The sequence below is a fragment of the Acanthopagrus latus genome, chromosome 20 (genome assembly GCF_904848185.1).
Source record: "Acanthopagrus latus isolate v.2019 chromosome 20, fAcaLat1.1, whole genome shotgun sequence".
NCBI lineage: Eukaryota > Metazoa > Chordata > Actinopteri > Spariformes > Sparidae > Acanthopagrus > Acanthopagrus latus.
The window spans coordinates 12,122,767-12,147,136 of NC_051058.1; the positions used below are offsets into that span (position 1 = coordinate 12,122,767).

Below are 24,370 nucleotides of genomic sequence, written 5' to 3' on the forward strand. Positions count from 1 at the left end.
GAAAATGAAGAAGCAGACGAAGAAGAAGTGTTACCTCATTGGCTGTATTCCGTCTATTTTGGATGACGCTTGCATTTTCTCGTTCATGATTGGTTGCTGTCTCATCAGCCACCCGCCCACTACACATGGTCGCCCTGGAGCGAGGTCGGTTCGCATGTTGTTGGCTAAAAACTCGGGTTTTGTGGCTCTTTTGTTCCGTTAATGAATATTATGGTCAAGACGAGAGTTGATAAATAAAGCGTTAGGTTAAATATCACGCGGTCTTTGTTTATGTGTTGCCAAATAAACTGTAAGTGAGCTAAATAAGCTAGCTAACTAGCTAATGTTGCGTTTCCGATATTCTCTCGCGAGTCCTGAAGTTCTGCCGACTTGCCGGCATCCAGCAGAGTTATCGCAAGACTTCTGCAGGAGACACGTTTTATCGGGAAAATGAGTGGAAATAAGGGTAGTGTTAGGGTTACAGAGCCTGAGGAATCTGGTGGGTACAATTTAATCAAAACCTAAATTCTTTGTATTCTTTGTTTTTGTTTTTTAAATTGGTGTCTGATATTTAAACGCCTTAAATCACAGGAATAACTGTAAAGGAAACTGTGATGTATTTTCATTGACTTATCATTGGCTGTCATTCCTGTCCTTACGCCCAATCTGTAAACCCAGATGAGGCCACAGACCTAGATGAGTCTACAGACCTAGATGAGTCTACAGAGTGGACCAAGGAAAACCTCCAGAAGCTTCTCGCTGCAATGAAAACAAGCTACCCAGAGGAATACAGACACATTGCGTACACCACTGGACTGAAAGCTGTGGACTGGAAAAAGGTGGCTTTCCCCCCTTTTTCTCCTGAAGCATGCCAAAACAAGTGGAGAAAGATTTTGCATAAGGTGATCAGCAACTTTAAACTCTAAAACTTTCATCTGTCAAAAAACAATTTCACCTTTTTAATCATATGGCATGATATACTATATGCACCATTGTGCATCACTTTGAATTTGATACCAGAACGCTGTTTATAACCATTCTGGTGCCTTAATTTCAGATTTGACAGTCGAAGCTGAAGTCAGTTTTGACACAGTGTGCTTTCGTCACAAAACACATGCAAATCAAGTGTCATTGCATGTTTGTATTAGTTAGAGATCAACCAATATAATTTTGTTTTTTTCCAAGGCTGATTATGTGTAAAAAAGGAGACCGATGCATTTGCAGTAAAATAGCAAATATCTGCCCTGATGTCAAATTTTTGAACAGCTGGTCATGGAATATAACTTAATGCACTTTGAGGTACTTTTCCTGGGCATTTTTAGTTTCTGTTACCTTGTACTGAAACTACACTACATTCATTTGACAACTTCCATTACTGAGCTTAGCTGAACTTTTTTTTTTTTTTATATATATATATATTGAAAAGATTGGCAGATTTTTCAAATCGAAAGGTTTCTTCCATGATAAAGAAACACAAGAAACTGCAATTTTACCATGTCAAAATATTCCTTAATTCCTAGTTTAGTGAAATCTCCTTGTTGTTCTGGCTCAGATGCGCAAGTTGCGGACCCTCGCAGAGCTCATCGATGAAGCTGAAGAAGACATTGCTAATCCTGCCATGAACAAGGAGGTAAGCACAGCACAAAAAAGCTTCACGTTCAATGTCCAATCTGCAGATTGCAGAACCTGCAGATTTGAGAGGGGCTAGTGACAGTCGTCTCATTTTGTTGTGCCCAAGGTATCAAACTTCAAATGATGAATTACTGGCTTTTTCCAGGCTCGATATGCAGAGAAATGCCGTCTTGCAAGTGAAGAACACAAAAGAAAGATGAAGGTGTTCAGGTAGTAAATTCATGAATGGGTCATTCCATAACAATTTACCCAGGATCCCACAGTTCATGTGGCGGATTTTGTTGAAAAAAATTCAAGCTATAATTCTCTCTTTCAGAAAACAAGATCCTGCACTAGTCCAACAGAAGAAGAGCACCCCCCAGAAGAGGAAGAGAGTCTCTGCAGTCACCCCGAATGTAAGTCACATCAGCCTGTCCTGGTCATGAACTGTTTATTATTTTTAAGATAAGCACCAATTAATATGATTGTAAAGTGATTTAATGTAGTTCATATAAGAGTAAATATTTAAAGGGTGCATTTAACTACTGGCAAGGTTTCAAAATATTAATTATCTTTAAATTGTTGTGTGACCTCTGTAAAGCAGGGCAAACAGCCTAAAGATGCAGTAGACCTGCCCCCCAAACCTCCTTGGTAAGCCTCACACACACACACACACACACACGTTTGTTAGTCAGCTGTTTGCATCTGTTTGACTGCTTGTATCACATGTATTTTTTTTGGATTAATGTTTTACTGTGAAAGTTAATCTAAGATGATGAAGAATAATTGTCTCTGCCACCAGTTCAGACGGTGATAAATGCAAAGTGCATTCTCATTGCAAAATCAGTAGGTGGTGATGCTTTGAAAACTTGGATTTAGCTTCAGATACATGAACTAAAGCCCACTCAAAACCTCTGAAGGTTCTACCACCAGTGTTGCTCAGATACCATTGAAAATGCTGGACTGGATCTCTCCAAGACCATGCAATTTATATAGCCCTAAAAATGTTCCCAGCAGCAAGGGAGCATTCCTGCTCCTCATACACAAATATGGTCCTGTGAGCATGAGATGAGATGAGCATGTGCTTGAACCTCCACGCTCCCAACTGCTCAACACTTGGTCGCTTGGCACCTTGACCTTTCAGACTTTGGAGGCGGGGACAGTAGCCGATGTCTCCTTCTTCTTCACATCTCTCATTAGACTCATAATAACAATAATGGCTAAGTATATGTTGTAGGTAAATAATGACTGCAATTTTGGCAGCTTGTGATGCGCCCCCACCCTCGGTGTAGAAGCTTGAATATATTGTGGTAATTCCTCCAAAAATGGTATTCGGAACAACCTCATAATGCGCTAAACCAGTCCAGCAGTTAAGTCACTGACAGCTGAGTGTGTGTCTCTGTCTTTCATCAGCAATGGCTATAGCATATTTTGCCAAGAGCAATTGCCATCGATGGCGGGCATCTCAAGCAGTACTTACATGAGTGTGTGGGCTGAACGGTGGAAAGGATTGACTAAGAGAGAAAGGGACGCATACAGCTTAAAGCACACTAAGGTAATGGCACACACAGATTGTTTATAAAGAAAGTGCTACAAAATAACATCTGAAATCAAGATCATCTTGTAGGGTAACAGCAAAAATAATATGAATCCAAATTAACACCGATAATTCATTGCAGTTGCAGAGGAAGTACATGAATGCGCTTTATGAATCTGTAAAGGTGAGTTTGTTATAAGACTGTAGATGCAGCATTGAGCTGATGCTGACAGACTTTGTATGATGGTGTTTATGTTCCTCAGTCTTTCAGTAAGGAGGAGAAACAGAGAATTCTAAATGAACATGGCATCAAAGCCGCTAAGGTGAGAAAGTAACACAACTGGGGATCTTTTTATTTAATTTGAGTCAAACTATTCCAGCTATCAGTTCTTTGTTTCTGTCTCTGCTTCACTGTGTCTAATATTAACAGCAGCTCATTGATCTCCTCTTTGAAAAAAATATTTTTTTTATTATTATGCAGGTCGATAGACAAAGTCATCTTAGAAAGAGACTTCCAGGAGAGCCCAAGATGCCATCTCGGTGAGCAAGTCATCACATGACATTTGTGCCTTTACTGAATCCAGGATTATTTTGGACATGATTAATCATAAAAAAACAAATGCAAAATTAACTGGTAATGATAATAATTGTTAGTTGCAGGCTTAAAAAACTTGCAACACATTAAACAGTTGACTATCTTAAGACAAACTACTGACTGAACTTTTTCTTTACTCGCAGATCTGGTAATGTAATTTTCTGCCAAGATCAGATGGAACTTATGAGGGAGAAGTTCCCCAATGCGAGGGAGCGCTTCAGAAAGGTCAACCAAATGTGGAAGGAGCTCTCAGATGAGGAGAAGTTACGCTACAAAGAGAAAGTAGATAAAAAACTTGAAAAATACTCGAAGAAGCTCCAAAAGTGGGTGAAGGTATAAAGCACAATCCTCTTCTACCCATTTTTTTTAAAACTCTACACCACTGTAACTTAAAACTGAAAGGTCTTTAAAATCTGACACATTTTACATTCTTCAGACATTGACGCCAGAGGAGCAGGACAGCTACTGGGAACGTAACCCCAGTGTAAGCATTTGCAAAACTTTCAAGTTCCCCTTTGTTTCTTTCCTTTAAACTTATATTCTCATGTTGTTTTTCTTACATTTGGAATATATTTATTTTTGCAGAAACGTCGATATCTGAATCCCAAAAGCCTCAAGAGGAAAAGTTTAGTCAGAGAAGTCGTGTACAGACCATCAGTAAGTTTTCATACAGCAAGCATACAATACATAAAATACAGTCATCTTACACACACATGTATGATGTGATGAGGACAGTAGTTGGCTGAAATGATTTATGACTACTTTTGTCATTTACTAGATTAATGCTAAGTGATATGTAGTCCATTGAACAAAGTCAGTAAAGTCGTGTTGTGGGGTAACTGTATAATTTATGTCCAAAAGAAATACTAGGAATAAATCATAGCAACATACTAAATAAAGTAAATAAATACTTATGTTCATTATGCATTGATTGAAAAAAGAAAATACTGTACATGCTGCGCACATTTAACCCTGCTGGTTTAAAAAGTTGTATTTTCAGTCCTACATGTATTATTATTATTATGGCACACAGGATTCAGAAGATGAAGAAATTGAGGTCAGCGACCGTGAAGAACCAACGAACAACTTGGAAGAGGTTTGAATACTAAAACAATTTTCTTTTCAGTTCTGCAACTATGTACCTACCAGTTTTAAATATCAGCTGTTGGTCCACAGGAGGAAGAGGAGGAGGAGGAAGAAGACAACAAAGATGATGTCATCATGTTTGACATCTATTAGATGTTAATGAGACGGACAGTAGAACAACACACATACACACACACACATCAAGTTCAGAGCTGGATTCTGGATTTGAGACGATGGACAGTCACTTCAGTCTTTAACCTAGTGTAAGACTTTTTATTTTTTGAAATTTCTGAATAAAAAATGTTAAATTCCTGTGATAAGACCTTTGTTATGTTTGAATGCTGTGTTTTCATTCAAATTATGACTGCAAAGCTGGGTCTATTTTATAATGTGCCACTGGAATAATGTTTGTAATGCACATACACAAGTGTGGTGCTGGTAGGAGCCCCTAAACAGATTAATATGACCTTAAATTTACCAACTGCTTTTTAAAAATGGTTTTAATTGATCTTTTTTTATTGTCTCCAACCATTGTATATTTTATTGGTAAATCCCAGAAAAGAATGGATCTTTATAATAAAGTTATTTAAAGATGTGATTGCTTTTGTGTTTTCTTGTGCACAAGGAACAACGGTATGGAAGCCCATTTCTGCCAGGTAAAGAAAATCTGAAAAGATTTGCATAGTCATACTCATCACATCAGTCAGAAATCATGGGGGGGAGTTGTGACTGAGTTTTAAGTGCTATATAATAGGCAACTGGACTTGTTTCAGTTACTTGAAGATGTTTCACCTCTCATCCAAGAGGCTTCTTGAGTTTAGACAACTGGAATGGAGTTGCAGGGTTTAAACTGTGTGGGAGTGTCCTTACAGAGTCCAGTTGGCCACGATATAACACTAAGAATAAGCATGACCAGGATGACAATGGTAATTGTGAGATGAACAATAATAATTATGATAGAAAGTTGGAATTATGTGATAAAAAGTCTATTTATAGGATCAGTTTTTAAAAAGCTGAAATGGGTCAAATGTTTTAAATTGATCAGATCTTGTTATAATGAGTTTTGTCATTTAAACTTAGATCTTATTATAACGTTAAATTTAACCATTTCCACTTTTTACTTCATTATCCTGCCTGTGAGATCATATTTTGTCACCAACCTTAGTTTTTTCTTCTCGCTTTTCTTTTTGTCTGAATCGGGCCTCTATACTAACCAGACCAAGTTCTCCTTAAACAAATACTGTGGTTTAAAACGACCACTTCAAAAACCAAACAAAAGGCCAGTTTAACCCCTGATTACACGGGGGGTTAACGCGCAGTCACATGCTGTCCCGGGTTAAACCAGCCCTGCTGGAGCTGACTAAGAGAAGAAGCCCCGGCGCTGCTGCGAAGGAAGCGCTCGGTGGAAACCCGTGCGTCGATCGATTGCTCCTGTCTGATCTCTGTGATGTAAAGATGGATGCCTGCCGAAATAGGTAAATAAAAACAATTAGCGATTTGCTTGGCCGTGATTGCGGCGTTTCTCGCGGATTGGCCGTATATCTGGCCACGGGGGTGTTTGTTGTCGTCTTCGGGGTCTGTACGAGGGGTTGAGAGGCGAACAGCCGCAGTGCAGCAGCGGTGTCGGGTCCGCGGACGAGCCTCGCTGTACTCAAATGTAATAATTCAGCCCATTCAGTCACCTACAAATGCGTTAACGTTGTTCGTATTGACTCAACCTAGCCTCTACCTTTGACATGTTTAGCTCTTAGCTTTAGCCGTAGCTAACCTGGAGGTCTGGTGAGGAGGATACCGCCTCTCTTGTAACCCTCCTGGCATGTTCAGTTCCTCCAAGCCTATTCATAGCCACGCTCTTTGTTTTCTTCACCAAAGCTTTTGGCTAAGCTACTCTCATTAGACAGCAAAGCTCGGGGCGCCAGGCTGCTGTTTTTAAAAAGCGAGCTAACGCCATGTTCTTGTGTTTTTTTGTGTGTTATTGGCAGGTTATAAACGTGGGAAGCGTCTCCCCCCCACCGGCAGTGTTCAACGTGCAGTTGTGAGTAGCTGCATCACATTCAGAGAGGCGTCAAGTGTCCGCCGCATATTTACATTCATTTGGATAAACGGGACCGTGGTGCCGCTGTTTGGCTAACTGTGTGCTCTCCCTCCTGCTGCAGCCCTGTTGTTTTGGCCGATGCTTGCTGCGCTACAGCATGACCACAGCAGTGTCGGCTCATCTGGTAGTTCTGGCAAATGAAAATGGAGGAGGTTTCAATGTCCAGCCTGGACAACAGCAAGCTGGAGGTAACATCAGAGCAAGGCAACAGTACAAATGGCTTTGGGGGAGTGCATATTGTATCTGCAGACAAGAGGGCTGACTTGTCTGCTTGTTCCCCCCCACCCCCACCCCTGCCAGGGCCTAGCTCAGGACATCCTGTCTGACCTGGTGGAGGATGCATGCCTGGGTCTTTGCTTCGAGGTCCACCGGGCCGTCAAGCAGGGCTATTTTTTCCTGGATGACACGGACCAAGAAAGCATGAGGGACTTTGGTGAGCGCTGGATCTTTTCTGTCTCTCTAGTGAAACAAAGCAGCCAACACTTTGTTACCCCAGGGTAGTGTCAGATCAAATCATCTGTCCGTTCAATGACACTAGATAATAGAGAAGGGCACATCCAGTCAATAAAATCTCTGTAAACCGAGACGCCCTAACTGTTGCCCCCTGTCATTCTCCAGAAATTGTGGACCAGCCGGGTTTGGATGTGTTTGGCCAGGTGTACAACCAGTGGAAAAACAAGGAGTGTGTGTGTCCCAACTGCAGCCGAAGCATTGCTGCGTCACGCTTTGCCCCTCACCTGGAGAAATGCCTGGGGATGGGACGCAACAGCAGCCGCATAGCCAACCGCAGGTATGAGAGGAAAACAGCTCACCCCACAAATCTCCTGAAGCAGTTTAAGCTCAAAGCATATTTGCTTCGCTATATTGGATCTGGACTCTTTCTTTGTCCTGTTAGATCATAAAAATGCATCACAGGACTAAGATTATAGTGCAGTGCTCGTTCTGGGGAGGTGTAATCACACTCTCTAGCTTTTTTGTTTACTGAAGACGAGGTGATCCCCTCTCACATTTTTCACAAAATAAATGTTGCAAAACGTGAGAGCAATCTTAGAAAAATAGTCTGAGGTCAGAATGCAATTGTTTTATAATCCAACTGTTGTTTGCAGTGAGTAATGCTGAGTCATCGTGCATGTGTGTCATGCCTTATTCTTCCCTCTTATACAGAATAGTCACCGGTAACAACACCAACAACAAATCGGAGAGTGACCAAGAGGATAACGACGATGTCAATGATAATGACTGGTCTTACGGTGCAGAAAAGAAAGGTGATGTAGTGATGCTACTTTATTCTTTTTTACCTCTTTGTAGTGACACTGAATATTCGTCGTAATCAAATTAATTACGATTAATGTAATCTGAAATTGTATGTCTCTCTTTTACAGCCAAGAAAAGGAAATCTGATAAGGTAATTTTATGTTTTCATTTCACAAACCCCAACGATTATTATAACAGTCTCGGGGCGCATTAAACATTTTCATTATCCCCCATCACTTATTATTCAGTTTTTTTGTGTGTCTGATTTGTGCACTTAACTCATAATATGCTTTCTTTTACCACCTCAGAATCCAAACTCGCCCAGAAGATCCAAATCATTCAAGCATAAGAACAGTAAGTGGAAATGAGTGCTTAAAGCTCCAGTGTGAAGGATCAACCTCGTAGTGAGGATGTAGATGGTGACCAACTGAATACCCCTAAACTAGTCTGACTTGTCGGATATAAACTGTTATTATACACCAGCCATTCTCCTCCATTCTGCTAACTGCATGTTAGTGTTTTCAAAAACCTCTTTGCTCCCGGAAAACAGCAACCTACACGCTGAAAATGTAAAGTTAAGCTAACCTGGTTGCTAACGGTATGAACAAGCTAGCAGTTGTTGCTTTTTTTTTTACTTTTGCTGGGATTCAGTCATTTTAATTCCAGGCCTCACCTCCACCACACCTTCAAATACTCGACCAAAACAATTTTCCCCCTGACACTATTTTTGCAGGGGCACTGTCACAGCATCCTGGGCTTTGCGCCGCCCAAGATGATTGTGATTGGTTCAAAGACATACAAGCAAGCCAGAGCATTTCTGTGCAACCTGATCTTTCTGTCGAGACGGGTCAGGCTGTGCAAGACTACCCAACCTCTCACCCTACCCAACAGTTGCCACAAAAAAAGAGAAAAACTACTGTAAACACTTGATGGTGCAACATGGCGGACTCTGTGAAAGAGGACCCGCTCTCTGTGAGTATTATGTAACATGTATGCCAATAGAGAACCAAAGAATTCTACACATTGCACCTTTAAACGTCTTGATGTCTTCTCTTCATTTTGTACTCTGTGTACGTTAAATACTTGTCACTGTTCAGTTTTAGTCTAAGTCTTAGTTTTAAGTCTTGGAACATCTCAAAATATTCCAGATTTTTTTTTATCCTTTTCATGCTTGTATTAATGTTATGTATGAGGCATGTAAACACTAAATACACAGTAAATGCTACAGCATTTAAAATATACAGTAAAATACTGAGTCTGAAATATGTATTTTTCCCCATGTGTCATAAAACAAAAGGTGGCCAGTCTGCATTGGCTTACAAGACACTGCAAATGTTGAAAAAAAAAAGTGAAAAGTTAATGAGAGTGAAAAGTTAATGTCATTCATCCGCATACATGACAAACACAGTTGAACCAAATGTGAACACAATCTCACTGCTTAGACATTACAGCTTAAGCACATCACTGATCACTGAGTGTGCCTGTATCCCATTAGACATAAAACGTCCTCCTACGATGTTGGTAGGCAGGATGTTATTATGTTATTAACTTTTTTATGACACATACTTACAATTCAGTTAATAAAGTTCCAAAAATGAAAACTGAGTCATAACCTACTCACCCCCGTGCGGATGGAAAGTATTTTTCATTGCCAACCAAAAATTTCTGGAGCTTCACAACAAAACAGTGTTGCAGTATTCTCCTAAATGCCTGAAGCAGAAAAGGGACTTAAAACGCTAAGTGACAACTGAAAAGAAAAGAAAATATCACTCCATACAGCTCGACGGGCATAATCCTGGTCTCTTAAAGACCTGAATATCCATCTGCTCTCTTATGCCATACATTGTTTAGAGAAACGAAGAAACAAATGAAATACTCTGGCAAGGTAAATCTCTGACATCCAGCGTCCTCTTTATCCCCACAGACATGATGGGTCCCAGACGTCGCATGGACAACCAGGAAAGCCCGCGCATGCTGATGAAAGACGAGGCATTCCCTCAATAACACACTCGGCCACAAACACACATTCTCCTCCATCCTGTGTGCACGCACGCACAGATAGGCCCACACACACACGGGAAGACCAATAACACTTCACCCCCTGGTTGTTTATGTTGTGAAATCGATGGACATCGATGTTATAGGTGACATTTATGGCGTTTTGCTGCTCCGCAGAAGCAGTCCAGACCTCCCACTGTATACTTGACAGTTTTTCTTTTTTTTTCTTTCACAAAATCATCGTACCAACACTCATTTTATTTTCCTTTTTTGTGTGATTAATTTTGTTTCAGAAGGGTTTTTTTTTTTTTTTTTTTGCTGGAGTCCAAAATAATGAATATCACCGTATACGATTTCACTGCACAGAGTTAGATTCTGGCTGAGCAGAGGCAGCTGTGTGAGGAGTGACAGTGTGCACGTACAGTATGTTGTTTCTTTAAAATCCAGAAATGATTAGCCATTAGGTGTACTTATATTTCCTCGCCTTTTGAAATCTCGTTCTTTGAAAAAAAAAAACAATAATGTCAAAGACAATCATTACTAATGGTTTGTCTTTTTATTTTCACATTCACTGTCAGGCTCAGTTCTTCAGTTGAATTACAATAAGTGTGTGTGTGTGTGTGTGTGTGTGTGTGTGTGTGTGTGTGTGTGTGTGTGTGTGTGTGTGTGTGTGTGTGTGTGTGTGTGTGTGTGTGTGTGTGAGAGAGAGATAGAGAGAGAGAGAGAAGTTTGTCATTCACCTGTGGAAACTTGTTTTAAAAATGTTCAGTCAATTGTACAAGCAGGTATTTGCTGCAGAAAGCAGGTTTGTTTTGTTTCATTTTTGGTGGATATATCGGCTTGTTTTCTAGCATTCAAAAATGTCTTTGTATCATGTGTTTACATTGTAAAAGGGTTACATATATCCTTGGTGTGAAGTGATAGTGTAAATATTCCAATAGTTGAATTGCTGCTATCATGGCTCAGTTTGTTTCATCTGTCTAGCATAATAAATGATTTGTTACCTGTCGCTGTGCCTCATCTTCACCTGGAACCTCTTTAGGGTTTTTGATTGGAGAGCAAGAAACAACTCTCGAGTAGCTACAAGGAAAAACCAAATGACCAACAGGGGAGGCTGTTGATCAAATGAGGAGGGGTGGAGATGATTCAGTTATGAATATTCTGATAATGAGAAAGATATTTCCTTGCAAATGTTTTTTTTCTTATCAGTAATGTGCTGCTGTGGATCTTATTCTCAGGAAATTGAGAGAAGCAAACACAACATAGTTCTTATCAAAGCGTCCTGCCTGGAGTCCTCAGAGATGACACTTAATGCTGCCTTCATTTGCTGCTCCTATACTCCGACATCTGAGCGCTGACAGGGCTGCATGTTTCAGTGAGCAGGGCTGGTTGAATAGACTTGAAAATATAACCTTTTAATCAAGGCTTCCTTAATGCATCCTATTGGGAGATAAGGCATGTAGAAAATAAAACAAATGTGATGATAAATCATAACTTAAAAGCATTAAGAATTCGAGACAACAAAAACCCTGTCTTGGACATATGTGTAGTTTTATTCAGTGATTCTCAACCATTTTGAGCTGTGACTGCCTAGAAAAAACAAGTGTGTGTGTGTGTGTGTGTGTGTGTGTGTGTGTAAGCCCATTTACACAAAAAAATATATGAAAACAGCTAAAAATAGTTAAAAACTGTCAAAATACTGTTTCATAACTCTAATGTTTTGTCTCATGTGACTTTACAGCTCACAATTATGGCTTTAAACTCTTAATTAGGACTTCTGATCACATAATTCTGACTTTTTACCACATAATTTTTTCATCAAGCTTAGTTTCCATCTTATTTTTATTTATTTTTTCTTTAACTGTAGAAATTGACAACCATGAAGCTGAGCATGTGCACTCACTAAGTACGGTTGAAGTACTTTTACTTTGATATTTAAATGGCATGCTTCATACTCTACTACATTTAGTTGACAGCTGTAACTACAATTGTTTTTTTTTCACAGATTAAGATTTCACATGAAAAACATTGATGATCTTACCAAATACAATGCATCGTTAAAGATAAAAGCAAGTGGTTCCCAGTATATATTAGTTAATACAGGGAGGATGCACTTTGAATTATACTACTGTACTTTAACTCATGCTGGATTTTGAATGCTGAAGTTTTTCTTGTAAGGGAGTGTTAACACAAATGTATTTGTATTTTTTACTTAAATAAAGGACAGGAAAACCTGTATGATGGGGCAGCAGGGTTGTAGGTGGATCACAGGTGCCACTGGTCAACGGATGTCTGAGGTTAGCCGACTTCTATACATTCAACTGGTGTCGTGTTGGTAATTGCAGGCAGTTTGGATGTAGTGATACATATGGCAAAAGGAGGGAAATGAGCTCGAATGTCAAGTCTTAGGAGCAGGGTTTAGTGAAATGCATAAGCTAAAAACGGAATTTCAGGAATTTTAATGTATTAAATGTGTAAAATTAACCGTTCATGTGCGACGAATAATGTTACCTAAAAAAATTCCGACACCCGCGAAGGCAACATCTTGCATTGTGCGTGTAGGCAGTTAGAAGAAGACTCGGTGCCGCTTCAGGACTCTCTCGGGTCTGTCGTAAGTCGGGCGTTATCATGTTTTTTCATTAACGTCACAGTTAATTAGCTTGTAATTAGCGATGCTGTGACTCGATAACGAGAGGAGGGGCTGACAAACATCAGCCACCGGCCGCTGCCCGAAACAAACCCGAGCAGTTGCAGGCAGAGGCAAACCCCGGAACTTGAGCCGATAGGAAACGAGCTAACACTAGCTAGCTTTTTGTTGACAGTGTGGCTGCTGTCAAACCTGAGCCCACCTCACTCCAACTAACTGCCGCCCGCCAGTTAGCTGCCTCAACACTTGTGCCAGTGACGTTCATTCAGCAGCTTTGACTAGACTTGTGTTTGGACCGAACTCCGGTTGAAGCTCCTGTCACTTTTTTGTTGTTGTTAAAAAACAACTTGTGGATCTTGAAGATGGCATCAAGGGGAGGCTTCACGGGTCCGCCGATGAATCCGAATGTGCACCACATGAGTGTCGGGCATTCTCCGGGCATGAGGATCCCAGGCATGCCTCAGCCTCAGGGGGGATACCCCCGCAGCATGAGCAGCGCTCCCCAGTACCCACAGGTTGGTATTCTGCTCCTTATTATCTCCATTAAACATGGAAACCTGTCACTGAGTGAAAGGTGAGGTCAGCGCTATCTAACAGAAGTTAACCTTACTGTGCCTTCTTCAACTTTATGTTAAACTTTAGCGGCTATTAGGATCACCTCAAAAGTTGTGTTTAAAAGTGGCCGTATTCAGTGGAAGACAGTCACATGACGGATATAAAAGTAAAAATAAGCTATTTTCTCCTTAATGCATTAAGGTGTTGGCAGTACTTCCGCGTTTGAAAAAAGGTAGGAAATTAATTAATCGAGTGTGCCATTTTTTAAGAATACCGTTTTATTGCGATTAATCACTATGAAGGCTAACTTTTATAAATATGTTGCTGTTTGATTAGATTTAACGACGCTCATAGAATAATGTTTAGAGCATGTGTGAAAGAGAGATCACGTGGCTGCCCTCACCGCCCTGTCAGTTACCCTGAAAACAAAAGTAAGTTTATCATCACCGCCATCTGTCAGAGCTCAGCCTGCATATGGGATCCCAGTTTTGCCTCCATCTGCAGCTTCATGCTGTCTCATTACAGTTGTCTCATGTTTGTCACGTACATATTACCCCCGAGCAAAGTAACCAGCAGTGCAAAGCAGAAAGATGTTGGTGAATCAAGTCCATTCGCATTATTTCAGAGTATAACAGTTCTGCAAAACAAGATAAAGATTCTCATTATAAGTTTTTTTTTTTTTTTTTTTTAGTTTTTACGAAATTACATTTTAAGTCCTCTTTACTAAGTTATGAACATGCTGCACATGTAAGCACCATTTATTTTCACTGCCTGAGGTAATGTTCCTCCTGCTGACTGTGACCAGTATTATAATTTATGGCACACTCAGTAAGTATGTCTCTTATAACCATCTCAGGAAATATTACAGTTTCATGTTATTTCACAATAAGCATTACTGGTTTTGTCAAGACCAGGATGTAATGCAAATGTAAGTTGCTGGTTTTTTGGGTTGTGCAAAAGCCTTTTCAGAATTTCACTATATATTTTCTGTAATGGCATGAATACAATAGAGTGCAGTCCCTTCGATAAACAAGCATACACGCATGAATACTGCTCTTTAAACAAACCACAGATGAAATAAACATAAAACACTTCAAGTAAAGTGTGAACAGATCAAAGATATACAGTTACCATTTGAGCAAATCATGTAAAATCACCATCCACGCAAGTTTGTCCTTGGAGACACTATTCAATCCATTAATCATTGCAGAAATAGTTAACAAAATCTGTTTCTGTCTTCCTTCGTACTATCCCTCTGTTATCTTTTTGGCTTTTAATCTTGATATCATAATCACATTGCATTGGGAGGATAAATCTTTGATAAATGTTTTTTAAAAAACACAGTTTGATCTAAAGGGAAATCATAGTCACTACTAGAAAGGAAGAGGTCCACATGTCTGAAGAGTGTCTTTTCACTTCATTCTCATGAACCTTCTTTTCTCCAGCGCTCGGGGATGCCACCCAGCAGAGTGGGGGGCCCCATGGGGTCAATGGGGGGTCAGCTGCCGGGTCCCTCTTACGGTGGTGGGAACATGTCCATGCGGCCAGGCATGGGGCCTCCAGGCATGGACGCCTCAAGGAAGCGGTTCCTTCATCAGCATCAACAGCAGCAGCAAGAGGCGCTGGGAGGCCTCAGGCGAGGGTAAACTGTGGAGAAGTGAGAGTGTTTGTGTGAGAGGAATAATGCAAAGGGCTGATTGACCAAGACAGCCTGGGGCCAAATCAGGGAATAGCACCACCAGAGATACTGACTTGACTGTCATACAAGTAGAGCTGACAATTGTTTTTATTGTTCGATCTCTGTAGGGCTTCATTGTTTCATTTCATTATGAATTACAAAACTACAAACTGATTAGTCATTAAGTCAAAGAGTTGGAAAAATGCTCATCACAGTCTTGGGAGGTTCTTCATTTGTCCAGCTAACAGTCCAAAACCCAAAGAATCTTCCTCTACTATCATAGATACCATACAAAGACAGAAAGAAAGAAGAAATGCAGCATGTCTTTACATTTAAGAACCTGGAACCAGCAAATGTGTGAAATTTTTGCTTTCAGAATTACTTAAACGATTATCCGATGAACAAAATAGTATTTGCATTTGACAGCAGTCCAAAACCAAAACACCAATACATTCTGTTATAATTTCCAACAGAGAAAAGCAGGAAAAAAATAACAAGAGAAGTTTAAAAATGTGCTGCATTTTATTAGGTTACATAATTAATCCGATATTAGAATTGTTTTCCATTTGTGTGCACACATTTCTTGCAACATTTGCTTCTTTTTTAAACATTTTTAGACACGAAACAACTTTTTTTTTTTTTTCTTTTCACTTTTGATGACATAAACAAATAACCGTTGTGAACGCATGGCCGGTTCATTTCTTTATAGTACTGTTATTTTCTTGATTTTTATGATTTAATGGTTCCAGAAAATGAGAATCACGGAAAAGGGTGTTGTGTATAAAAGGAACATCTCATCATGAGAGTGGGTGTTGTTTCCCTCTTAATCACAACACAGGTTTATTCACATGAGGTACTTCAAGGTATTCCTGAATCAGGACAAAAAAGGGTAAAGTCATTTTTTTTGAACGTTTGCTCACTAAAAAGATGCTAAAAGAATATAATTATATCCAGCCTTAAACGTCATTGTAGTCTCATTATGAATTTCGTGGTAATTTCCCCTGTTTTATCTCTTAACAGAATAACAACACCACTTTTCTCTCTGGATGTGTTTTCTCCCAGCAATCTGTTTACTGTGTTTTTAAAAGCGCAGCTCAGATCACACAGACAGGAGGGTCGGAGTATCTCATGACCGACCTCTGCTTACAAAGCGGCACACACGAGCTGGTATTTTTGACTTCAAACTGCTCGGTGATGCCACGCTCATAAATGTGGCGAGCCGTGATGTGAGGCAGCATGTTCAGCCTCTTCCACAATGACGCTCTTGTCTTTTAAGGTTTATCTCATAACAACATTCTCAGTATGGAGGATTAGTGAGGCACAGGGCTTGAAGCAACTTCCTAGATTACCATGAAGGAGCTCAGAGTTAAATTTAGTCGTAATGAGGGGGGACTGTGTAATTTAATTAAAGAAACAAAACAGTTCTTATGAAGTCTGCGACAGTGATAAGTGGGAGCCTGAGGTGCTCGTTCGGGGGAGTACGGCTCAAGAACTTGTTATCGCACTGAATTTTTGCAAATGATTTATAGTAAAACGAGTTGAATGGGTCTTTCTTTGAATCTTGCATTTGTCAGTTTGCAGTCAGTTCTGTCTAAAAGGCCAAATACTTGACATGATGAAATAATATTGTACTTGGTACAGAATGTTCACGTTTGATTAATTAGCCAATAGATTGTTTATATTTGAGAGAATTTTATGTTTAAAGTAGGAATTTCATGTGTGTGTTTCTTGCTTTTGGCAAATGAACACGCAGTACTTTGGAAAACATCTCGTATATATCATCTTTTCTGTGTGATTTAGGGCAAAAAGACGCAAGATGGCTGACAAGGTTCTCCCACAGAGGGTAAGTAAGTTTTGCATCACTGTTAAGATGGACCCAGTTTGCTTACAAGTTGGCTGTATTCCTTTAACGTTCATGTCCTGCTGTTGGCTCTTAGATCCGGGACCTGGTCCCAGAGTCCCAGGCCTACATGGATCTCTTGGCCTTTGAGAGGAAGCTGGATCAGACCATCGCACGAAAGCGTATGGAGATCCAAGAAGCCATCAAGAAGCCCATTATGGTAAATTTACATGATTTCAACTAACGAAAGGATGTTTCAAGACTCAGACTGACTCATCACGAGTTTAATATTATAATCCTTAAGATTTCAGTCCGGGTTAATTTGGCCACACCCGTGGTTACTGGAGGTAACAACAAAGGGCCGTATTATACAGTGGCAAACACACTTTGAGCTGCTCCCTTTTTTTCAGAATTCAGACAACAGACAAACTAGCATATTCGTTTACAGTGGGGCAAAACAAACTCACATTGTTTTAATAAAGAAGTCAGTCAGAAATAATTGCAACCGCAGTCTGATTTCCAGTAGTTTTCCACTATCCCCTACAGTTGTTTTCTGAGGAGCTGTAAGTGTGCAGAATGTCACAACTCTTCATCTAACAGCCAACCGTGGCTGTTTATGTTTTTAGACACATTTTTGACAGAGTCATGGTTAGCACCGACCTCTTTGTTAAAAATATTGAGTTTTTCTCTAACGTTTTCACAACAAAAGCCATGCCATGTTTTAAAGAAGTAGGAAATGTTCAGTTTGCAGTAGCAACAGGAATTGAGAAGGTTTTCTCATTGATGCCTGGTCAACTTTCTGTGTGGTAAAAAGTCGGCCCACGCAGGTTTTTTACATCAATGTAGGTGTTTTATTATCTTTGGGTAAAAACACAGTGTATAAACGGAGCAGAGGCCCCACTGTTTAACCGCTCTGTAATTTGGAACTGGTTCTCAATTCCCATCCCTATCTGTCATTGTGTGAAAAGAGAGAATATTTGTACAGTATTCATTTTCACTTAGGTACTTTCAGTCATAGAAAAAAAATCTGCCAAGCCTGCCGCTGTGGTGCTAATGTTATTATAAAAAAAGGATATTTAACCTCAGAGTTGGAAATGGACATGCTCCTGGGTTTGGAAGCAGTCATCCATAGACTGTTGGGGCAGCTGGAGCTCAGGGAGCTGGAGTGGGTCGTCCAGTAATTAGAGAGTCGCTGGTTAGAGTTCCCAGCCCCCCCATCTGCACATAAAATATGAAACTTTTCATAGAGAGAATTGAAATGGTATTAAAAGTGGTGTGCAATTTCATCAATATCTTCAGGATTGTATCTTTAAATAGTCTTCCATGACTTGAGTGTTCTTCAGTTCTTTATATATCTACTTGTTCATCTCTCCGACACAGCAAAAACGCAAGCTCAGGATCTACATTTCCAACACGTACACCCCCAGCAAGCCTGAGGGCGAGGAGGCGGAGAAGGTGTCCTCGTGGGAACTCCGAGTCGAGGGCAAACTTCTGGAGGAAGTGAGTGAACAAACGCTCGAGTTAACGTTTGAGTCTCCACACCCCAGTGTGGTCCGACTCCAGTATTTCAGTCTCTGTTATTGTGTTTCTGAAAACTTCCAGTCACTCAGCTCTGGTTGGCCTGTGTCCTTGGCTCAGACCACGCAACCAGATGTGTGTTTACAGCTCTCCTCACTCCACCCCGCAACTCCACAAACACACACACACACACACACACACACTTATACATGCTCATGTTCTCTTTTGAAATGAGGAATTGAAACCACTGGCCGTTACATACCATGAGCTGACATGCCTCCCCTCCCTCCATCAATTCAGCTCCAATCGTTGTGTCATCCAGGGCCACATGAAGGAGGATTTTTTTATAATTTTTTTACTCACCCCCCTCCTGGCTCATTGGTTTAGGCATGCGTAGGAGTGTTGCATGGAGTAACAGAAAAAGAAAAAGGGATGCAAGGGAAGGAGTGAAGGGGGTCATGTTGTGCAAACAGACTTTGTCAGGCCTGGGGAGAGGGCGGGGGTGAGACAGCTTTTTCTAGTTGTCTACAATTTTGTGCTCTCACCACCCCCGATGTGGTCAGAGCTAAACAATGCAGCTGCACAGACTGACACAGCACAATAAGAAGACATAGATGGATAGAAATGTTCTCACTTTCCCTCTTTTTGTATTCCCAGCCTGGCAAGCAAAAGAAGAAATTCTCATCTTTCTTCAAAAGCCTGGTGATCGAGCTCGATAAGGAGCTCTATGGACCCGACAACCACTTAGTCGAGGTATGACATCATTTTAAAGGCATCTGATGCAATATTGTAGACGCACGGAACCCGAAAAGTTCTGAGGCTGCTGTTGGTCCACCAGCCTGAGAACATTTTTCTCAGCCCTGGTCAGACAGGGAAGTTCAGCTGGAATCATTCAAACTTTTGGAACCAATCCTGGGGGAGGCTGGAAGATATCCCACCGTGTTTCATCCAACCCACTGTGACTTATGTTTGAAATCATCCCACAGAGAGGGTTAAACCGGCCTTATATAAACATCAGTTAGATTGACATTTTTATCCAACATAGAAAAGGTTTTTGCATTGGTCAAGAGTCCAATTAACATACCTGGGTGTCTCGCACACAGAAACCAACTGGTGAAGGCAAGTAGTTTAAGTGATAGATACCTAACGATTAAGCCATCCACCAATTTAATATTAAAGTGTGTTTACATGTCTTTTTACCATGTTATCTAATAAAGTGCCTCCAGTGATCCAGTGAGTTTTAAGTGGTGAGATGCATTGTAGGTAATGTAGGCACCAGGTTTTAAAAAGAGGAAGAATGTGTGCAGTAAAAAAGGTGATATCTCTGGTTCTACTCAATGAATTTTAGTCATTAAATTGTCAATAATGATTCCAGCAGTGTCATACGACTGCAGTGTTCTACCAGTGGACTGCTTTCAAAACCTGGCGCCCACATTACCCACAATGTAACTAAGCCACTGAGTGACATCATTAGACACAGCTTCCTCTGGAGCCACAAAAGGCTTTATACTTCTTTTTCACGTATGCAGTTGTACTCCCCAAGACCTGCGAACACACAAGTACACTTTCATAAAACTGCCACAGAACTACGGCTGTTCATAACCACTAATATCCCTGATGTTTAAAAGAAGTTTAATCTTAGACTAGTCGACTAATCTAAAAGTAACAAGCAGAAAACAGTCTGAATATTGCGTAATTTAAACTATGTACTGTATATTGTGTGCAATATAAGAGCCAATTGAAACTGTTAAACTGTTTTTTCCATAATCTTATTTTAAATGCAGCTGAAATGCACTGTGATTATTGTACAACTTCCTAAACAAGAAGGGCACTCAACAGTCCCCTTTATTTCAACTAGTCAACTAATCATACACAACCAGTTTCGTGTTAGAGCATTTATTTGAACTGTTTTATCTTATTAAACTCTTTAAATGAGAAAAATCTGAACTATTTACTTGATGTTTGCTTTCAGTGGCACAGAATGCCCACCACTCAGGAGACCGACGGTTTCCAGGTCAAAAGGCCCGGCGACGTGAATGTGAAATGCACCCTTCTGCTAATGCTCGATCACCAGGTGCCACCCATTTGCTTGGTCGCCATTTTGCAAACAGCTGCATGACTTCTCTACCTTTTCAATCACGAGTCTCTTTGATCCAATACTTTGTTTTTCTTCAGCCTCCTCAGTACAAACTGGACCCTCGCTTGGCTCGTCTGCTGGGCGTGCACACACAGACACGGGCCAGCATCATGCAAGCTCTTTGGCTTTACATCAAGAACAACAAGTTGCAGGATAGTCACGAGAAGGAGTACATCAACTGCAACCGATACTTCAGACAGGTAACGGATGATTTAAGGCCACGCCAAGCAGCTGAATGCAAGCCCACCACTTTAATGTATTTCAAAGTGTTGCTCTGAAAGAAGAAACGGCTTATGAATCACTGAGTATTAAATCAGATGTGCAGTTTTGAGCAGTTTGAAAAGTAACTCATACACAGAGAAGACAGAAATACCACTATTTTTAAAGGAATTAAAATGATTTGTAATGTAAGGGAATACTTTATTTATTTCAGAATTACAACTATGCATATAACTACCTTTTGTTTCTCTAAATTATGCAGTTGTACCATCAAATTAATCCTTTGTAGCATTACATTTTTTTTACAAGATATGCAGTGCCTGTATAGGACCTCATTTGTGTGTGGGGAGAGATGTTTCGCAGGTGAAACTTCTGTTTTCTAACTAAATGCTCCTCAGATCTTTGGCTGTCCTCGCATGAGATTCTCCGAGATTCCCATGAAACTGGCGGGCCTGCTGCAGCACCCTGACCCCATCATTATCAATCACATGATTAGGTAGGGGAGTGTGGGATCCTTATTCCTCTCTTTCTGTTTGTATATGTGTTAAGTGTCTGTTCCTCGAATATTTTGAAAGAATTTAGTTTTTGCTCACAGTCTTTCCTTTTTAACGGCAGTGCATTTATACTGTATGAGCAAACAAATGCTGAATTTTTTTTTTCATCTCAAAGATTTGGGTCATCTCTTCCTCCCTGATTTACAATGAAACTTTAATCTGTTGCTGTCTTTACATCTCCTATGAGCAGTGTGGACCCCACCGATCAGAAGAAGACAGCATGCTATGACATCGATGTGGAGGTGGATGACCCACTGAAGAGCCAAATGAACAGCTTCCTGTCCTCCACGACCAACCAACAGGAGATTGCTGCGCTGGAGATGAAGGTACGGCGCGTCGGCCAATCAGATGCCTGTACCTCTTTTCATGTATTGGTAACAAAAAGTGAAAAACTCTATTGTTTGTGTTCACTGCAGATTCATGAGACGATTGAGTACATCAACCAGCTGAAGACTGAAAGAGACTTTATGTTGAGCTTCAGTAATAATCCACAGGACTTCATCCAGGACTGGCTTAAGTCTCAAAGCAGAGATCTGAAGGTAAATCTGTGATTTACCTCTAACTTCCCGCACAAACTATGCGTTTACTTTCTTCTCCTATACTTGACAACCCCATCAAGTAAGCTGTTCTCTTCACCAGATTTGAAGATTTTTATTCCAAAAAGCTTTTGGAGCATTATTTCAGGGGAAGAGTCATTGTCCAGCATATTTGTCCTAAATTTGATTAAAAACATGCTCTGAAATACACTGGTAATTTGTGGCCAGGTCACCTTGGCAAATTAACAGCCAGCAAAGACCATAATTGCTTTCGCTCATATTATTAAAACAGAGCTTCGAAGCAAAGTCAACAATGAGCTAATTTTGCGGCATTGTTTGCTTCAATAGACAGACTTCAGTGCCAGGACAAACTAATTAGATCCATAATGCATCAACCCTGTCAGTACTGCCAAAGTAAATCAGCAGTGTATGAGTCAGGTAATTAAGGCATTTGGGAATGAAAAGGTTTTCTGTATTCATGAAAATGTGGTTCCTCGTGCTCAGTGATACATTTCTTTTTCCACCAGCTGATGACAGATGTGACAGGAAACCCCGAGGAGGAGAGGAGGGCCGAGTTCTACCAGGAGCCCTGGGTACCAGAGGCAGTGGGCAGATATGTTTACTCCAAGGTGAAGAGCTTAATGCTTCCGTTAAGGTTTTAGTAGATTGTTTTGAAGTGTTAACATGCAACTGACTTCCTGTTTTTACTTGTTTCAGGTGCAGCAGAGAAGACAAGAGCTGGAGCAAGTGTTGGGCATCCGACTCACCTAAAACATTCCACAGCCAACTTAAGCTAACGTTGCAGCTTAAATGTTCAAAAAAAAGCCATCGACACCGACATTGTATGATGAACCAGCTTCTAAGCGTGATGCATATCTTTTTTCTGTCTCATAGATTATAATTCAAAAGAAATCTACAAAGTATATGGGACCAAAGTGATGATTAATGTGTCTAATAATATGTTTGCCTTGTCATTTTGAGCCTGTTCAAGTAATCCTTGCCTTGTTTTTGCAATATTTTTTTTTTGTTTATGGTACAATATGCTTAAAAGATTTTAAGCATTGGTGCTGTCGAGGTGTTCTTCACCGTCATGTTTACCTTTGCAGTTGAAAGCCATAATCTTATGCAACAGTACCTGATGTCTGGTAAAATCTCAATAAAACAAGAACCAGGAGGCATGGTGTAAGTAATTTCATGCCAACATATATATACATATCTAAACATTTTACACCAGAAAACATATATTTTTTATTTCAAAATACAGTGAGAAAGTATGGGTTATATTCAACAAAATGTTTGAATTCTTGAGATGTCTTAACCAATGGAAGTTTTTTTTATGCCAAGAATGATTTTACAAGTTCTTGTGTTGTTTGTTTCTATATTGGTGGATTTGTCATTTGAAATGAAACCTTTCTGTACTACATAAGAATACAAGATTGCCAGGAAAGCTATACTATGGGAAAATAATTAGCCTCTTTTTTGTACAAGGACAAGAGTCCATGGTGTCCAGCAGCAATGCAGCAGGTTTTTTTTTGTACTTCTTGAATGTTTACATGCTGTTTTCATTTTTTTCTAATGGGGCTTTTTCATCGTTTTAATGCCAGGAAAAGGAACTGTGCTGGGCTCTTTGAAGGGTCCGTACCTGGTATTATTGAAATAGGAATGCAGTTGTCTTGTTTCATCTAAACAAATGCATCAAATAGTTGTGTACAGTTTCTAGTTTTATTGAAATGCTGTTTTGTTAGGGGGTTTTGCGTGAGATGATCTGAATTTCTTCTAAACATTCCGTGTTAACAGGTGTCGCTGTGCCAAAACTTGTTTTGTGATGAAGGCACTTAGAATTTGAGAAACGTTCTGTGTACAAATGTTTTTTGTAAAGCCTTTTTGTAAAATGTTTGCATGTTGTGTATCAATCAAATGCCTTTATCTTTTTTTTTATACATTTGGAGGATTTTTTCTAAACAATAAATATACTTCAGCCTATGATGTTTGTTGTTTTTATTAACAACATGGAATCCATTCCAAAAAAGGAAGATATCTTATTCAAAGCAAACATTTTGCCAGTAGTTGTATGATAATAGTTAACTGTTCTTTGTAAATTGTAAAAGGTCTTTTTTTGGCATTCTGTCGTGTACAGCTGCAGCTGTATGATCAGTTGCAGTCGTGGCGTCAGTGTGCATGTTAGGGCTGGTGGGAGATCTCCTGGTGAGGCTGGTCTTACCTGTCTCCTAACCGCTCAGATGTGAGGCCTAAACAAATATATCCTGCACTCCTCAAAAACCTGAGCTGCAGCTTATGAGGCGATAATGGTGCAATGCAAGAAGGAGACCAAAGGTTAATGCTTCTTCAATCTGTTGGCATTAATTTGTCGGCATAAAGTGAGCTTTAAAAAGAAAAGGCATTAAAAGCATTACAAGGACTTATGATAATTGTATGATAAGTTTCAGGAGCCAACAAACAGGTTTAACGGTCGGGAGTGAAAAATAATGTGTACTTGTTAAACACGGACTGTAGGGGGCGATGTGCGCATG

At 40.1% G+C, this 24,370-nt stretch overlaps 3 protein-coding genes across 7 annotated transcripts; all 3 read left to right on the plus strand.

Annotated features, from left to right (window-relative positions):
* Positions 1–90: 90 nt before the first annotated feature.
* LOC119010281 (nucleolar transcription factor 1-like) lies at positions 91–5,406 on the plus strand. Of its 2 annotated transcripts, none has more exons than XM_037082293.1 (15): positions 91–478; positions 658–881; positions 1,532–1,609; positions 1,757–1,821; positions 1,928–2,006; positions 2,192–2,241; positions 3,004–3,145; positions 3,270–3,311; positions 3,391–3,450; positions 3,609–3,667; positions 3,866–4,055; positions 4,159–4,206; positions 4,308–4,379; positions 4,756–4,818; positions 4,899–5,406. In XM_037082293.1, exons 1-15 carry the CDS (start codon positions 430–432, stop codon positions 4,959–4,961), a joined length of 1,284 nt encoding a protein of 427 aa, XP_036938188.1. In that variant the 5' UTR covers positions 91–429; the 3' UTR covers positions 4,962–5,406. The 2 variants fall into 2 exon arrangements, with proteins under 2 accessions (XP_036938188.1, XP_036938189.1); XM_037082294.1 differs by having other exon boundaries at positions 93–478; positions 2,195–2,241.
* Positions 5,407–6,128: 722 nt separating this feature from the next.
* si:dkeyp-118b1.2 (uncharacterized protein LOC559983 homolog) lies at positions 6,129–11,164 on the plus strand. 3 transcript variants are annotated; one of them, XM_037082586.1, is made up of 10 exons: positions 6,129–6,283; positions 6,791–6,843; positions 6,965–7,091; positions 7,204–7,336; positions 7,522–7,693; positions 8,068–8,168; positions 8,286–8,308; positions 8,466–8,511; positions 8,891–9,129; positions 10,082–11,164. In XM_037082586.1, the coding sequence occupies exons 3-9, from the start codon at positions 7,041–7,043 to the stop codon at positions 9,085–9,087; spliced, it is 723 nt and encodes a 240-aa protein (XP_036938481.1). In that variant the 5' UTR covers positions 6,129–6,283; positions 6,791–6,843; positions 6,965–7,040; the 3' UTR covers positions 9,088–9,129; positions 10,082–11,164. The 3 variants fall into 3 exon arrangements, with proteins under 3 accessions (XP_036938481.1, XP_036938483.1, XP_036938482.1); XM_037082587.1 differs by lacking the exon at positions 6,129–6,283 and adding an exon at positions 6,295–6,465; XM_037082588.1 differs by lacking the exon at positions 8,891–9,129 and having other exon boundaries at positions 6,135–6,283.
* Positions 11,165–12,697: 1,533 nt separating this feature from the next.
* smarcd2 (SWI/SNF related, matrix associated, actin dependent regulator of chromatin, subfamily d, member 2) lies at positions 12,698–23,823 on the plus strand. Of its 2 annotated transcripts, XM_037081949.1 has the most exons (13): positions 13,165–13,317; positions 14,803–14,999; positions 16,836–16,878; positions 16,973–17,095; positions 18,256–18,375; positions 19,051–19,146; positions 20,366–20,467; positions 20,569–20,730; positions 21,148–21,245; positions 21,494–21,629; positions 21,720–21,842; positions 22,367–22,468; positions 22,557–23,823. In XM_037081949.1, the coding sequence occupies exons 1-13, from the start codon at positions 13,165–13,167 to the stop codon at positions 22,608–22,610; spliced, it is 1,509 nt and encodes a 502-aa protein (XP_036937844.1). In that variant the 3' UTR covers positions 22,611–23,823. The 2 variants fall into 2 exon arrangements, with proteins under 2 accessions (XP_036937843.1, XP_036937844.1); XM_037081948.1 differs by having other exon boundaries at positions 12,698–13,317; positions 21,494–21,842.
* The last annotated feature ends 547 nt before the right edge of the window (positions 23,824–24,370 follow it).